At 55.5% G+C, this 16,058-nt stretch overlaps 2 protein-coding genes across 7 annotated transcripts in view; both read right to left on the reverse strand.

Moving 5' to 3' along the window:
• Positions 1-13,348, reverse strand: part of PFKFB4 (6-phosphofructo-2-kinase/fructose-2,6-biphosphatase 4) — a 47,220-nt gene extending 33,872 nt beyond the window's left edge. For 4 of the 6 annotated variants that reach the window (XR_003003978.1, XR_003003977.1, XM_024751450.1 and 1 more), the window contains exons 1-3: positions 9,412-9,576; positions 3,659-3,775; positions 3,403-3,499 (exon numbers count right to left, since the gene is read on the reverse strand). Coding sequence is in view for 4 of the 6 variants with exons in the window: in XM_024751450.1 (XP_024607218.1) it covers positions 3,403-3,499; positions 3,659-3,775; positions 9,412-9,508 (311 nt within the window). In the remaining 2 variants the exon portion in view is untranslated. Of the gene's footprint in view, positions 1-3,402; positions 3,500-3,658; positions 3,776-9,411; positions 9,577-13,230 lie in introns of those variants that run through there. The other 2 variants (XM_024751451.1, XM_024751449.1) reach the window with 1 other exon arrangement.
• A 1,470-nt stretch (positions 13,349-14,818) lies between these two features.
• On the reverse strand, positions 14,819-15,157 carry UCN2 (urocortin 2). Its single transcript, XM_024751359.1, has one exon. It carries the CDS (start codon positions 15,155-15,157, stop codon positions 14,819-14,821), a length of 339 nt encoding a protein of 112 aa, XP_024607127.1.
• Between the last annotated feature and the right edge of the window lie 901 nt (positions 15,158-16,058).

Raw genomic sequence — 16,058 nt, forward strand, 5'->3', positions numbered from 1 at the left:
CACTTTGTCTCTCGCTGAATTCTTTCTGCACTGAGACATAAAGAACCAGAGCTTCTCAGAGCCCCCCACATCCCCGAGACACATTTTTACAGTTTCAGCATGGCTGGGGCCATTTCTTGCCACCCACATTTAGAGCCCCATGTTCTGGGCTAAGATCTCTGTGGGCTGCTCTGGCTGAGGCTGCACCAAGTAGGAGGGATCTCAGGGCCCAGGTGGAGATGCTGGGGGAACAGCCTGGGAGCCTGCACACGTGTGGGTGTGAGTGTGGATGGGCACACACGTGCATGCATGGGTGGATATGTGTATGTGTAAGTCTGTGAGTGAGCACCTGTGAGCATTCCTTGGGCCCCTGTGGAAGTGCAGCTGTGCACATACAAGAGGGTGTATGTGGTTTGATAAATACATTTGGTCTTTGTCCTGGGTTCTTGGCAGAACTCCTAAGACCCCTGGAATTTCTTAAGTGATAGGAGTGATTTTTGTCATTCACAAGGAGCCCCTTCCAATCACACCTGAGTTGATGCTAATGTAGCGACTCAGGCTGGGGCCCCTAGACAGCCTCAGCATGGGGCTGATCACCAGAAAGTGATGAAAGGGTTGGAACATTCAGCCCTGCCACCATCCTCCAGGAAGGGAGGTGGGGGCTGAAGATGAATTGAATGATGAGATGAGAGTTGAAGAGCTTCCAGGTTGACGAGATGAGGTGCTGGGAGGGTGCCAGACCCCGAGACGGCTGGAAGCTCCCCACACTGCCCCCTTCCTTACCTGTGCACCTCTTCCACTTGGCTGTTCCCGAGTTGTATCCTTTATAATAAACCAGTAAACACAACTCAAGTATGTTCCTGAGCTCTGTGAGCTGGAAGAGTAACCTGCAGAAGAGGGGGTTGTGGGAACCCCCAATTTATAGCCAGTTAGAAGTACGGGTGCCCCCCACCGAGACTTGTCACTGGTGTGTGAAGTGGGGTCAGTCTTGAGGGACTGAGTCCTTAACCTGTGGGAACTGATGCTAACTGCAGGTAGACAGGGTCAGAATTGAATTGAATTGAACTGTTGGACACCAGTTGGTGTCAGGAGGATATGCACGTGTGTGAACGCCCACGTGTGTACATACGGTATGTGTACACACCTTCCTGCAGTATGTGACTGTGTGCACATATATGAGGGTGCCTGGTGTGTATTTACACGCATACCCATGTGTACATAAAGAGGGAGCACCTGCACATGTACAGATGGCTGTACATGCCCTCTTCTAGATCTTCCACTGTGCCCAGTGTTAGGGACAGACCTCCACATCGTGTAGCTCTAGGAAGCTCAACAATGTGTACGTACCTGGGCCTCTGGGAAATGCAGGCTTCTCTTCCCAGGTTTCCCATTTTTAAAAAGTCTGATCTTTCTATTTTGCCAATTATCTGTGGGACATTTGGGGCTGGTTAATGGGAAATGGCCCTACGGCCCAGGGGCCAGACCCAGGCTTTGGATACACGAGGGAGACTTTCTAGGAACAGCCAGAGGGTGTGCCTACAGAGAGGCACGCGTGAATCTGCCCCCAGCTTCTACTGCTGGGGCCTCTGTTCCAGCTGGGTAACCCTAGACCAGCTTCCTTACCTCCTCTGAGTCTGGGTTTCGCCATGAGAATTAATCCCAATGCTCCTACCTTCAATGGGCAGTCTAAGCAGAATGACCAGCGACCTCTGGGAAGGCTAGCTTCCTTCTTCTCCCCACAAACACTCTGGATTCAGACAGGCCTGGCTTCAAATCAAACCCTGAGGGATCCCAGACAATACCACCACTTCCTGACCTCAGTCTCAGCATCTAGGGGAGTGAGGCACCATAGCCCACTGTAGGGAAGGAAGATCAAAGCAGCTAATGAGTGCCCACAGCTTAAGGTTGTTGCAGAATTTGCATTTGATGCAACCTTTTTTTTTTTTTTTTTTTTTTGCGGCACGCGGGCCTCTCACTGTTGTGGCCTCTCCCGTTGAGGAGCACAGGCTCCGGACGCGCAGGCTCAGCGGCCATGGCTCACGGGCCCAACCTCTCCGCGGCATGTGGGATCTTCCTGGTCCTGGGCACGAACCCGTGTCCTCTGCATCGGCAGGCGGACTCTCAACCACTGTGCCACCAGGGAAGCCCTGATGCATTTGATGCAACCTTTGATCTACAAATTGAGTACTTCTGGAATGATGGACGGACAGTTTTTAGTGGTACATGAGGTTAGATTTAAGTCTGGACTCTGTGAAGTTACTTGGGATCTTGTGTGAGACTGCTGAGCCTCAATTTCCTCATCTTTAAGTTGGTGGGCAGGGGGCGGCAATGGGCATCACACACACACAGCACACAGTAGGTTCAAATATCAGTACCCTCACTTTTGTCTGGGTCGTTATCACAGAGGGCCTACCCTTGAGTTTTACCCACAATTCACAGTTCGGCCCCAGAGACCTGAACGTCAGACTCCACTTCCCCTCTGGTTGCAGCAGCCCGCCCTGCCCCATTGACTCAACAGCAGAGGCACGGAAGGGCCAAGCCCCACGATGGGGAACTCCTGCCCCCTGGTGGCCAGAGAGGGAGCAGGTCAACCACGGCAATAACCAGGGGCTTCTGGCCTGGGGCTTGATTTGGGAAGGTCACTAGAGCTGGGCCAACCTCTGCTCAAAGCCCTCCCACAACGGCTGGGCCCAGAACAAGGGCAGGAAGCTTCTTGATCCCTCAGTTGACACCTGCCGAGTACAGCATAGCATAGCTCCTCAGACCACAGCTGGTGCTCAGTTTTTCTGGAGAAAGCAATCAATTCAAGTCTGAATGGAGAGGGAGAGTGGGTATCATATGCAAATTTCCATCTCGTCACCCAGCAACACTGAGGCAACTTCAAAGGAAAGCCAAGGCCTACCCAACACATACCAAGAACATAACAAGCAGCCTCCAAATACCAGTAGGAGGCTTATCCTGGGGCAAGGGAGGAAACGCCCCAGTTCTGGGTCTGGTCCTTCTGGCTTTTCGAGAAGGTGTCAGGAGGTAGTCCCAGTCCCACTCTGCCGTACCCCTGAGGCCTGTATCTCTGCTTCACCTAGGGCTCCCCTCCCTATCAGAGCCCATCCCCATGGATGGCCTGGGGTAAGCCAACGGGCCCTGGCTAAGCCTCTACCATCTCCCTGAAGCTCCACGCTCCCCTCCCACAGATATCCCACAGGGCAGGGCAGGGCGAGCCACCAAGGGGCCAAATACCCACTCCCTTTGTCCCCAAACCCAGCACATCCTCATCCCCACCACATCCTGGGAGGTCAAGAAACTAGCCCTGTTACAGCCCACAGGGTAGGGCAAGGCCAGGTCTCAGGAACAGCTTGGTCATCACTAGCAACTGGGCTCCAGGGCCTTCTTCATAAACAAACACACATACGCACACAAACTCACTTCCTGATTTTCAGGCCCTCTTCATTGTCTGGAAGGAAAAACTCAAAAGACTTGTATGTCTTGACCATGTCCCGGCGATACTGGCCAACGTTGAATTCTGGGGGAAGGGAGAGGCTCAGTTTTCACACAACAGCATCCCTCCCCAACCCCTGACCTTGACCCACCCCCAGGCCCTGTGGCAGTCCAGCCTTCTCACTCCTCCCTGCTCCCCCACAAAGTCCCAAAGCCCCCTTGGAAAGCCAAGGCTGAGTCTCACCCCGCGTGGGCACGCCAATCCAGTTCAGGTAGCGGGTCAGCTTCTTAGAGATGTAGGTCTTGCCCCTGGCAGGCAGCCCCACCATGACAATGAGCGTCGGGCAGTTGGTCATGCAAACTGAAAGGCAAGGAGCAGTGTCTGAGGAGGCCGGACCCCTCCCAGGGGGCCCCTCCTTCCAGGCCCAGCATCAGATGTGCCTTCCCAGGCTCCTGGCAGCAGAGAGCTCCCTGGGCACCCCCAGACCGTGGTCTCTAACCAGCGCTGGCATGCCCAGTTCCCTAGGCCTGTCAGTGCTCAGGGAGACGCCACGGGATCTCGCCAGCATTTACCCTGATGTGCACCATCAGATATAAAGCTGGAGCTGCCACGGCCCTGGCTAAACTCTGCGGGGGAATTCCCCTGGCAGGTGGGACAGCGCCAAAACCCAGTGGGGTATTCAATGCCTGCCTGTCATCCAGGAACCCGTCATTCAGCATTCCTGCTCACACAGCACCACTGCTTCCGCTCCCCAGGGAGAATTTCTCTTCATCTACAAAGCCCGGAAGCAGCTTCTGCAGTGAGTCCTTCCTCCAAGGCACCTGCATGCCCACCTGCTGCGCTCTCTCCCTCAACCCAGTCATCTCGCCAATGAGTCTGCTCTCCACAACTGATCACTTGGGGTGAAAGCAGCCCTGCAGTGTCTGAGCCATTCAGGATCCTGAGGCCTGGCAGATTTGGTGCTCAAAAATTGTGGACAGGGAAGGAGACGGAGGCACCTCAAAACCCACCAGGGTGAGGGCCACAGGGGGCTGAGACCAGAGACCCAGGCCAATGCCACAGGGCGGTCCCTCTGATAGCCAGCCACCGCCATCCCATGTGCCACCAGGTCGGTGTGCCAAAAAGAGAAGCTGCCAAGGCTAGAGGCGGGGAAGAGTCTGCACCCAGCCCCCAAATCCATGGCCCACTAAGACAGACACCAAGGAAGCAGAACTGCCAGACTATGGGATCCAGCTCCACTTTCAGTGTGGTCTCACCTCAGAAGCCTCAGGAAGCTTCCCTTTCATCGTCCTCAGGACCTGGGCCAGGTAAAACCACAGCAGACAGATGGACAGAGGTGGGGACCTGTCACTACCCCTCCTCTGCCCACATGGCTCTGCAAGTGCTTTCACCTGGTAGCCCTCCTCAGACAGACTGCTGGACCCCACCCTTCAACCTGTCTCCCTCACTGGAGATGGAGTGCAGAGGTGGTCAGAGTCAGTCAGGCCTGGGTTCCTATCTTGACTCTGACACTTACTGGCAGCTCTGAGCCTTGGTGTCCTCACCTGTAAAATGGGATGATAATCCCTCAGCGACGCCTAGCAATATCCCCATGTAAGAGCTGGAACACTTCCAGGAAGCTGTGCCCTCTGCCTGGACTTGGCAGCCCGCCTGGCTAAGGACACAGATGTATCTCAGGACTGTGCTTGGGACTTGGGGTGCAGAGGCAACTGTCTGTCTCCAGGCAGGCCCCGAATAGAAGTAAAAGACCCTGCTTGCCAGTGGGGGCTCTGTCACTCCTGTGCATGACTTTTGGGCAAATGTGACCCATTCTGCAAGTCCCAGGGGAGAGAAGGAGGGGCTCCTGCAGACACAGCCCGATGGTGAGTAAGAATGAGGAAACTTGCAGAAAAACCTCAGCGTTGGGACTTCCCTGGTGGCGCAAGTGGTTAAGAATCCGCCTGCCAATGCAGGGGACACGGGTGCAAGCCCTGGCCCGGGAAGATCCCACATGCTGCGGAGCAACTAAGCCCATGTGCCACCACTACTGAGCCTGCGCCATAGAGCCCGCGTGCCACAACTACTGAAGCCTGTGCGACTAGAGCCTGTGCTCCACAACAAGAGAAGCCAGCACAATGAGAAGCCTGCACACCCAACGAAGAGTAGCCCCCGCTCACTGCAACTAGAGAAAGCCCACACGCAGCAACAAAGACCCAACGCAAACAAAAATAAATTTATTTTTTAAAAAAACAAAAACCTCAGCATTGGCTAAGCTGAGAGAAAAACAAGTTAGGCAAGGCCCTGCATCCTGAGGGCCAGGCCAGTGCTGCTGAGTCCTGGGCTGTTTGCACAATTTCTGGCCGGTTGGTCAGGGCTCCCAAGCAACCACAGCGCAGTGCATCAGCTACTCACTGTGGGGAAAACCTGCGCCCAGCCTGATCCCTCTGATGAGGCCACCCCTTCCCATTGCTCCCTGAAGGGCTCTCCCACGACCCCAGGGCTGAGGTTCTGCATCACCTCTTCACAGCTTCCATCTTCCCAGAGACGCCCCTGGCCTCCTCCCACAGCGTTTGGTGACAGCATCCCCCCGCCCCATGCACAGCCATGGTGGGCAGTCAGGGCAGCAAATCAGGGCTGGGCACAAAACGAGAGCAATAAATTACCTATCACCTCTGCTCCTCAAGATAAGGTCCCAAGTCAATGATACAAAAGAAAATTCAAAGTACAAGCATATTTACACCCGCCCTGCTTGCAAGAGCAAAACACTGGGGAAGTTCCAGCAATGGAGAAATTGCAAACCGAGGCCCACACGGAGGAAACACACTTGAACCAAGGGCAGGTAGACCAGGTGAGTGGGGGCATGCAGTTGGAGCTGCAGATCTGGGCCCTCAGGACCTCAACATTGAGCAACAGGACAGCAGAACACACAGTTCAGAACATGGGGCATGTGCGGAAGGAAATCTGAAGATATGTCAACTCAGCTTTTCTCACTAGTTCCTGTAAATTATCTGTAAATTTGCTCAAGGCCACAAGAGCCCAAGGAGTCGAGAGGCTGAGACAAGCCTGGTGCTGGTGACTACTTTCTGGTGGTACCTCCGCAGGGGCAGCCACGAGTCCCTGGAGTGGGTTCCAGAACTAAGTCTTGAACTGCACCTGCCCCGACTTCCATGGGCCGGCCTGGGGAAGGGAGAGTTCTTTAAAATAAAGCAAACTGGCATTATTGTCCTGTTCAGAGGGGAGAGAAAGCTGTCTCTCCTACTGTCCTGTGCACACACCAGTCGTGGCCTTACCCAGGCAGTCTTGCCACCTTTTGGCTAAGAAAAGCTATCAAATACTGTCCTTTCTGCCATGTTCCCCGAGTCCCCTTTCCATCTCCTACCCCATCTGCCCCCAGAGCTCCTCCAGGTCAATGACCAGAAAGGTAACAGCTTCCAGGCCCTCTGTGTAGCCCTGAATTCTATCAAAAGGAGGAAGAATTGCTCATGAAGAGTGGGGGAGGAGAAGGCAGGGAACATCCCTCAGCCAACCAGCCTCTGTTGCCCTGAGGAGCTCAGACTAGACACCAAAGACAACCCACCACACAGCACAGACTAGGGTCCCTCCTCATCCTCTTCTCTATAAAGCCCTGTGATCAAGTCAACTTCCACCCACCTTGACCCTCAGGTTCCCACCTGTCCTTGTGGTCCTCCAATCTAGTTAGAAGCCCACGACGCAAAGGGTAAGATGCTGCATGAATACGGGCTTGGGACCTGAGGTGCTGGTTCCTTGTTCATTCCCTGCTTACTCCCTCCTTGCTGTGAACTGTGAGACCCTAGCCTGGGGTCCAAACCCCCACACGATTTGCAGGTCTCATCTTTAGCCTCTTGGGTGCTACCTCCTCCTCCTCCAGGAAGCCCTCCTGTGCCAGGCCAGCTCACAGTCCCACCCACTGCAACACCCTGAGGCAGTGCCATGGCACGAGCCCCTCTGCTCAGGCCAGAGCCACATTTTAGTTGCATACCTGGAGCTTGGAGAAACACAGGCCTGCCCCAGGGGCAGTTAGACCTGGGCAAGTCCCCTCCCATTGGGCCTCAACTCCTTTGCCACCTGAAAGGGGGTTGGCTTGGAGCTTCAATCCCTGACTTTGAGGTATGGAGAAGCAAAGAAACAACAGTGATGATAAATTACAAAATTACCTGCTACCATTTATCAAGCACTTATCAAGAGGCTCACAGGACTTCCCTGGTGCCAATGCAGGGGACATGGGTTCGAGCCCTGGGCCAGGAAGATCCCACATGCCATGGAGCAACTAAGCCCATGCGCCGCAACTACTGAGCCTGCGTGTGGCAACTACTGAAGACCGCACGCCTAGAGCCTGTGCTCCACAACAAGAGAAGCCACCGCAATGAGAAGCCCGTGCACCGCAACAAAGAGTAAACCCCACTCACCACAACTAGAGAAAGCCCGCGAGCAGCAACAAAGACCCAATGCAGTCATAAATAAATAAATAAATATATATGTATATATATATATATATATATAAACTTTAAAAAAAGAGGCTCACAGCAGCTTCACAGTGCAAGGATGATGACTGTCTCAGTCTCACAGATAAGGAACCTGAGACCTAGAGGGTCAGCTCTTTGCCCAAGGTCACCCAGCTGAACCACGACGCAGCTTGAGTGCTCCTGCCTCCAAAGTCCATGTTCTCACTCCTTCTCCTTTATGTAACAACGGAGGCCACCCCCTAGTTAGGACAATACAGCCCTAACACGGACTGACTAGAAGCACAAGAGAAAGGGGCCTAGCCCTCCACACCTCCAGAAGTCTAGAAGGAAAACTGGCTAGGGTGTAGCCATAGTCCCTTAGGACTGAATACTGACTGGAAAGCCATGGCCCCAGGGCTAAAAGCAGGTTCACAGTTTCAGCAGCCCACCAGGACCTACATTATGGTCAGAGTAACGACCCACCAGAATGTCTGGTCAAAACCACGGCCACCCCTACCAGGTTCCACAGTGTGCTAAGAGATGCACACACTCCTCACCTAGGACTCACATCCTGGTCAAAGCCAAGGCCCCCAGGATACCCTCAAAGCAAGACAAGCACCAAGCACTCTCTTCTCTCCTATCATGCCCAAGCAGAGGTCAGGAGTGCAGGGAGACCCCAGCACATAACACAATCTCCTGACCTCCATTTCCAAATCTGTATCAGAAGCTGGACTAGATGTTCTCTGAGGACCTTGCCAACTTCCAAATTTATTACAACATTTCAGTTACTCCTAAAATAAATCTTTGTTTTTCTTGGTAATAAAAAAAGTTGCAGACTCATTTAAGGACAAGCAGAAAATCAATGAAGTGGGTTTAACACCTAGGACCACAGGAAAAGTAATCCCCTTAACGATTCCTTGAATTTCAGCATATGTTCTAGATGTTTCCACCCTCCAGTTTTACCAGTCACCCACAACCCCACCTGGATGCTTACACACCCATGGACACAAAGACAGGCCCATATAACAAAGTGGTCTCACTGTCTCTATCCTGAACACATGTGCACTTCCCTGAAATTCCTCCCAAAACTCGATTTCAGGCCCAGAGATGGGCCTTCCTCCCCGCCTTGGGCCTTTGAAAGTTCTGGGCTCAGAGAGACCAAGCGAATCTCCTAGGGCCAACACAGCTCAGACCCCGGCCTGACCACCCGGCCCACGCTCTCTGGCCAGCTGAGAGGGCAGGACCGAGGCTCCAAGTCCTCCCCTGACCTGAGGCGGTGGGGACAGAGTGGTGTAGGAAGGGTCCTAAGCCCTCCCCTAGGTGATGGCGGCCAGAACTAGCTCCCGCTGAGCCGAGACGTCGCAACACACCTGTCCCCGCCTCCCGCTCTGCCACACCTGTCCCAGGCCTCCCACCCGTTCCTGTTCCCCTCCCACCAGTCACGGCTGCCTCACCTGTCCCCGGTTCCCCACCTGTTCCCGGCTCCCCCTCCACGTAAGACCAATACCCATGCCCATGCACCGCCCTCCCCCTTCCCCGCGGACCCCGCCTCACCACCGCGCTGGCAGGCGTGCAGAGCAGGCCGCCCATTGCTGTACGGCATCCAGATCTTCTTCAGGGGGTTCTGGGTCAGTTCCCGTGGGGACGCCATCCTGGGGCTAGGATGAGTCGGACCGCGCTGCTTCCAACCCAGCAGCCCGGCCACCTCGGGCCACTCGATGCCCCGCCCCCCAGTTCTGCCCCTACCGCGATGACGCCCTTCCAACTCCCCGCAGGCCCCGCCCCGGAACGAGTAGGCTCCACCCCAACTGAAGAGCGCCTGGCCTCCTACCACGCATGCTCAGCTCGCCGACTAGCGTACTAGCGCGTTTTGGACCAAGCGGGCCCGCCCTGCATGCCAGGATGGGGGACGCGCATGCCCAGCTCCCCAGTTTCCAGGCTTGGATGGTGCAGGCCCCGCCCTGGATGCCGGAGCCCAGCACACCCAACGCGACCCTGATGATTTGCATAGACCTCACCCACGGCTTCGCCCTGGGCGTGCCAGGTTTGCCCTCAGGACACCCGAGGTCCCGCTTCCCGCTCTGCGTGACCTCAGGGCCCCCAGGAGGAGGGGTTTGCATGCGTTGGGGTAGGCCTGCGTGACGCGCAGAGCTTAGTTGGTCAGGACCAGCCTGGCGGCCTCTGCGTAACTCTCATCACTGGCCCGGTTGTCAACTCCGCCGCGCCCCACCGGCCTTGTGCCCCGACCCTCTCTTCTGCTCCGAGTCCCGGGACTCTCCACTGCCCACAGGAGCAGCCTGCTCAACCACGCTGAAAAAGCTCCTTTATCTCATGGACAGGGACAGAGGACAAATCTCAAAATTAATCGTATTTCTCTCTTTGCCTTAGCTGCTGGGGAGCTCAGGCTAAACCCCAGCCCACGTGGAGCACGTGAGCGGCACCTAGTAACCAAGGTCCCTGGGGACTTACCAAACCCTGACAGTATCTTACTTCTCCTTCCAGGATTTCATTTTTACCAATTAAATTTTAAATCATAAGTTTACACATTTTTTTCTTTAATGAGCCTCTGCTTCTTCATCAGGAAAATGGAATACACACTGTCACGGATCTTACAAGATTCTGGTATGTGTTAAAAGTGTCAGTGTCTGAGAAATCCATTCTAAAGCACATTAATGTTATCATTTATTATGTTATTTCTCTTCCTCTTGTCTCTAAAAATGCAGTGGAGGCAAGGGGAAAGGGAGAGAGCCTGAGTTCGGGAACACTTGGCCTACCTCCTGTCTCCTCAGCCCAACCTCTTAAGCTTTGTACACTTTGTACACTTTCTGCCCCCGACCTTAGCTGACACTGCTCGAGTCTGGGTCACACTGCCCTCTAGCGATGTCCTCCACCACATCCCCTGGCAGGATCACTGCATCCCCAAGTTCTCTCTGCTTAATGTGTGCCCAGCCAGGATCCAGGGGCTGGGGCATAGAGAAAAGTCTCCACCCAGTGTTCCACAGGGGCAGCACCCCTCCCTCTGCCCTCCTTGTCACACCCCTGCCTTGAGTCAGTCCTCCAAGTCACAGCCCAGCCCTTCAGAGCCTGGCAAGGACCCTACAGATGTCTTGCCCACTTCACAGGAAATGAAGGTTAAGGAGATCCACGTGCTAGAAGCCCACGCAGAACTTCCATGGAAGCAGCTCAAGCTGCCTCCCCAGGAAATGCCCTGCCTCAGACAGAGTCGACCACTTCCTCCTTCTTCAGCCTCCCTCTTCAGTGTCCACCATCCACCTCCTTCCGCACCTCATGCCCAGCAGCTGGCACACCCATAGGCAGCTCCTGATGAGCAGGATGCCCCTAGTGACCTTCCACCCACTTCCTACTTCTCCAAAGCCACTCATTCTGTTCCTGATAAGTCAGCCCTCCTGTCTGTCTCCTGGCCACTACCAAGGCCATCCTGGGGCCACCCTAGCCTCAGAGACCTTGTCACCACATACCCACACCCTGTCCAACCCCCAGCAGTCATTGCAAAGTCTACCTCATCTAACATCCACAGACACCCTGCACCTTCTCAGGCCTGCCATTCTCTCCAACCCTCTTGGAATGTTAGTCAAAGGCTGGGGGTAAAAAAAAAAAAAAAAAAAAAAGGCTGGGGGTAGGGGACAGCCAGGGCAGGGCAGGAGGCCAGGGCCATGTCTGGGAAGCCATCCTCACCTCCAGAAGTCTGAGTCTGGCTTCCCAGGAAAATCAGTGGCTCTGTACCTCCCACTCTGCCTGTCTGACCCTGGGCTGACCCAGACATACCTTCCCAAGTCTCTATATCCAGTGTGAGGCCACATGTCAACAGCAGGAGGAGCCTGGAGCCCCTCCCCAAGGCCAGGGTCTACATCTGCTCTGAGGATACTCCTCTCCCATGGCCCCATTTCTCAGGTAGGAAATGGAGGAAGGGGAGAAGGGCCCAGTGTCACCGAACCGCCAGCCCACAGTGCAGGATGGACTCAGCTCAGCTCCCAGCCCTTCAGAACCTCACCTCCCACACCTTGTACTATAACCACACATCCCACCTCCACACTTGCACTCTTGCATGTTCCCTCCATTGAAATGCTCTCCTGACTTTCTGCTCCCTCAGCGCCAATATGTCCAATAGAATAACTGGCTCTCATGGCTTTCCCTCCTTCGGGCCATCCCAGAGTGAGCCAGCTCTCCTGGCCCAAGGGTGGGAGGTGTACTAGGATGTCAGTGTGCACTTGTGTGTGAACACATCCTGCTCAGCTTTTCCTCGCCGTGAACCTGCCTGGCCTGGCTCCTGTGGTGCCCTCTGCACTGACCACTGGACCTCCTCCCAGTGTTCCAGACTACAAGCTGTGGGGTGTCCTCAGTCTTCAGTCCTCAATGCTCAAACTCTTCCCAGTCCACGTATCTGCTGGCCAGACCTGGCCAAACCGACAGCCACCCTTTGCAGCATATGGGCCCAGGGACCTCAGTGCATCCCACACAGACCCACACACCACTGCACGAAAGCATGGTATGCACACAGCCACTGGTGCACACACACTAACAGGCCCTGCACCCAGGCTGGTGCAGAGACAGGCCAGCTGCAGTGAGGCCTGCTGCTCTCTGCTGTCTTCCTTCCCCTTTATTCCCTCCTCCTCTCCCCTCTGCTGTCACTGGGAGGTTGGGGAGTTCCTAGGAGTTCCAGCTTCCTCTGGCCATTTCTAGCCAAGGATCATCCTGTGTCTCCCTGGGTCCAGAGCTCACAAAGGGTGTAAGGTTCCAACTTGGGGGTAGAGAGCCGTGTAACCAAGCAGCCCGTGAACCCTGGTCGGCACTTGCTGATTCCAGCCTGGCACAGGGCACACAGTAGGTGCTCAAAGTGACTCAGGACCAGCCAGAGCACACAGTAAGGTGCTCAGAGAGGTTCCTGACTGGGACAGAGCACACAGTAGGTGCTTAGAGCAGCTCAGGACCGGCACAAGGCACACAGACAGTAGTTGCCCTAGAAATGCTGGTTTAAGGGCTAAAGTAACATCACATGAAAAACTTCCCAAATGAGCCTCTGGATATGACCCCTGAGGGGGGACCTGGATAAACATGACCCCTTGGAGGCCACCAAAGGGCAGAGCAGGAGGCCCCCTGGGAAGCTCCAGCTGACTGTCCCTCCCCCTGGGCTGGAGGAAGAAGCTATTTATAGTTCCCCCTTGGCCCAGCTCCTTCTCCCCGGCAAGACGCCAGTGTTCCCCCTCCTCCATGCCACTGACAGACTGATGCCCCTAAGAGCACCCCTATTCCTGGAGAGACCCCCAACACTCTCACACCCCTTCTAGCACCACCTCCACTTTGCCCAGGTCTTTTCCCAATCCCCCCACCCTGTCCACCCTGCCCCGTGCCTACCCTGTCTGCTGCTCCCTGACCAGGGGTCCGTCAAGGAGCTGCCTCCTTCCTTGCCTCTGTTCATCCTGCAACCAAACTGGCCTGGGCCGCTGCCCCCTGCAGCTCGGAGTCGGGCAGCCCCGCCCTCCAGGCTCCGGAGAGAGCCCAGTAGGCCGGGTGGCCCCGCCTCTCCAGCCCCGCCTTGGGCCCGCCCCCCAGGGCTGCTGACAACTGTGAGATCTCCGTCAGTGACCCCGGCCCTGGGCAGCCACACTTCCGACAGTGCTATCTCTTTCTCCAGCCCTCGTCTCCAGCTGGAGTTGTCTACACTACCCAGAATACCTGCCTCATCTGCAGGCAAGCCTGACCACACTCTCCAGAAGGTCAGTCCCATCCCAGCACAGCAATGGAGTTGGGGTTGTGAGATTAGGCAAAATATACGCCCTGCACACCAAGGGATAGGTCAGTGAAATTGGGGCGGGAGGAGTGGGGAGAGGAGCAGCGTAGCCAGCTATGACTCCGCCCTCGTGTGTCACTGCCTGGGTGCACACGACTGTGTGATTCTTGTCTATCCCATTCTCCAGTCACTACATGTATTGAGCGCTTTCTGCGTGCCAGAACCTTCATGTACATTACATCACTCAGTGCTCACAAGAAGCTTGGTGGCATCACTGTGCTTTACAGAGGAGAAAACAGGCTTGGAAAGGTGAGGAGGTTTGCTCAGGACAATTCGATGAAGGAGGGGCAGTTGGGCCAGAGCCCCAGCAGCCTGAGCTCCCTCTCCCCTGAGCCATGTGTGTCCAAGGGCAGAGGCTGGGTATGCAGGGGTGTGGGTAAGACAGCCCCTGGCTATGTGTTGAGCGTGCTTCATGTAGGTTTGGGGGACAAGCTCCTGTTCCTCCCAGCTCCCTCATATGGCCTCACCTTGCTCACACGTACTCACAGCTGTTAGATACACAGAGATGCAGCCACACATGCGTGCACACACACACCCCCCCACACACACAGGGCAAGGCTGCCACGGCCACAGACCTCCCACGTACGACCATCTCACTCTGCCTAGAGATGCCCCTGATAGCCCCATCCATCTGGGGTGGGTGCTGTCTCATGCATGTGACCCTCCGCCAGCATTTCTCTGTGTGGTGACCTGTGGGAGGACAGGGCAGATCTGTGGGTCTGGTCTTAGGCGGGCTGGTCTCCGATGCAGTGATGGTCTCTTGTGTTGAGGTGCCTGAAAGTAGCATTACAGTGACCACACGTGATGGTGTCCAGATGCTCTGTGACTGGACACAAGTGGGACCCAGACATGGTAAGACTCCATACTGTAGTGACCTTCAATGGTAGTGTCCAAGCTGTCCAGACATACTGTAAGCCTGTGGGGCTCCTAGGAGTGGCAAGACTCCACTTGGCAACTTGACACAGCAACATCCAGGCTGTCCAGACACACTGTGACTCTGTGAGGCACTCTGATATGACACCACATGGCAGTGACCCCACGTGGCGGAGTCCTGATGCACCATGCCCAGATGTAGCACCATCCAGCTCTGCCGCTGCCTTGCAGGTCTCCCCATCCACACTGGCTCCATCATTGTGATCCTCTCCCTCAGGCTCAGCAGCGGCCAACATGGGCCAGGATGTGGGTACTGGCAGCAGCTTGCTCCCTCACTGCCCTGGCCCGGGCCTGCTCCAGTAAGATCCACAGGAGGCCAAGGGGGACATCCAGCGAGAGGGTGATGTGGGGGCCAGGGCGGAGGCCAGGGCCGGGGCGGCCCCAAGCAGTGGAGGGGCCTGTGGTGCTGGCTGAAAGGCTCTCCGAGGTCACAGGGCAGGGAGTAGCCTGGGGAAAGTTCTGAGGGAGAAGCTGGAAGCCTGGGATAGGGGTTGCTGGGACAAGCAGAGTCCTGCCCAATGTCAGGACCATCAGCACCAGCAGAGCCCACCTGGTCATCGTGTGGTCAGGCTGCGAGGAGAAAACAGGTTCAGGGCAGGGGCCCTGGTCAGCTATGGCCCATAGACAGAGACAGATGGGGAAAGCAGAGAGACAGAGAGCGGCCAGGCCAGGGACAGAGAGAGACAGAAACAGAGATGAAAGAACAAGGAGAGAGCCAGAGTGAGACAGAGATAACAGACAGAGCCAGGCAGAGAAGGGGTCAGAGGGACAGAAAGAGTGAGAAAGTGAGTGAGAGAGACAGAGATATACAAAGTGATGGAGAAACCCAGAGACAGAGAGCCACAGGTACATCTAGATATGGATATATTTTATAGAGAGAGAGATGGGGGGGAGGGAGGAAGAACAAGAACAAGAAGAAGAAAGGGAGGGAGGGAGGAGAGAGGGAGAGGGAGAAAGAGATGGAAATGAATGAGAGGGAGGCGGAGCAAATGGAGAGTAGAAGAAAAAAGAGACAGAGGGCTTCCCTGGTGGCGCAGTGGTTGAGAGTCCGCCTGCCGATGCAGGGGACACGGGTTCACGCCCCGGTCTGGGAAGATCCCATGTGCCACGGAGCGGCTGGGCCCATGAGCCATGGCCGCTGAGCCTGTGCATCCGGAGCCTGTGCTCTGCAACGGGAGAGGCCACAACAGTGAGAGGCCCGCGTACCGCAAAAAAGAAACAAACAAACAAAAAGAGACAGAAACTGCCCCAGAGACAGTGTGATGGAAATAAGGATGCAAAGAGAGAGAAACACAGAGGGACCAAAGGGGAGCCTGAGGTCTGAGCGAGAAAGCTTGTAGTAGATCCAGGGCAAAGAAAGGCAGGAATGGGGGTCCTTGAGGCAGAGAAGCAGCCAGAGATCCCAGGGCACCTCAGGTTCAGAGACCTCCACTGACTCAAATCCCAGATCCATTCAACC

This window comes from Neophocaena asiaeorientalis, unplaced genomic scaffold, assembly GCF_003031525.2.
Source record: "Neophocaena asiaeorientalis asiaeorientalis breed wild unplaced genomic scaffold, Neophocaena_asiaeorientalis_V1.1 scaffold221, whole genome shotgun sequence".
Lineage (NCBI taxonomy): Eukaryota > Metazoa > Chordata > Mammalia > Artiodactyla > Phocoenidae > Neophocaena > Neophocaena asiaeorientalis.

Bases quoted from the DNA above. Each gene is read 5' to 3' on its own strand.
- UCN2 (XM_024751359.1), bottom strand. From the start codon at position 15,157: ATGACCAGGTGGGCTCTGCTGGTGCTGATGGTCCTGACATTGGGCAGG.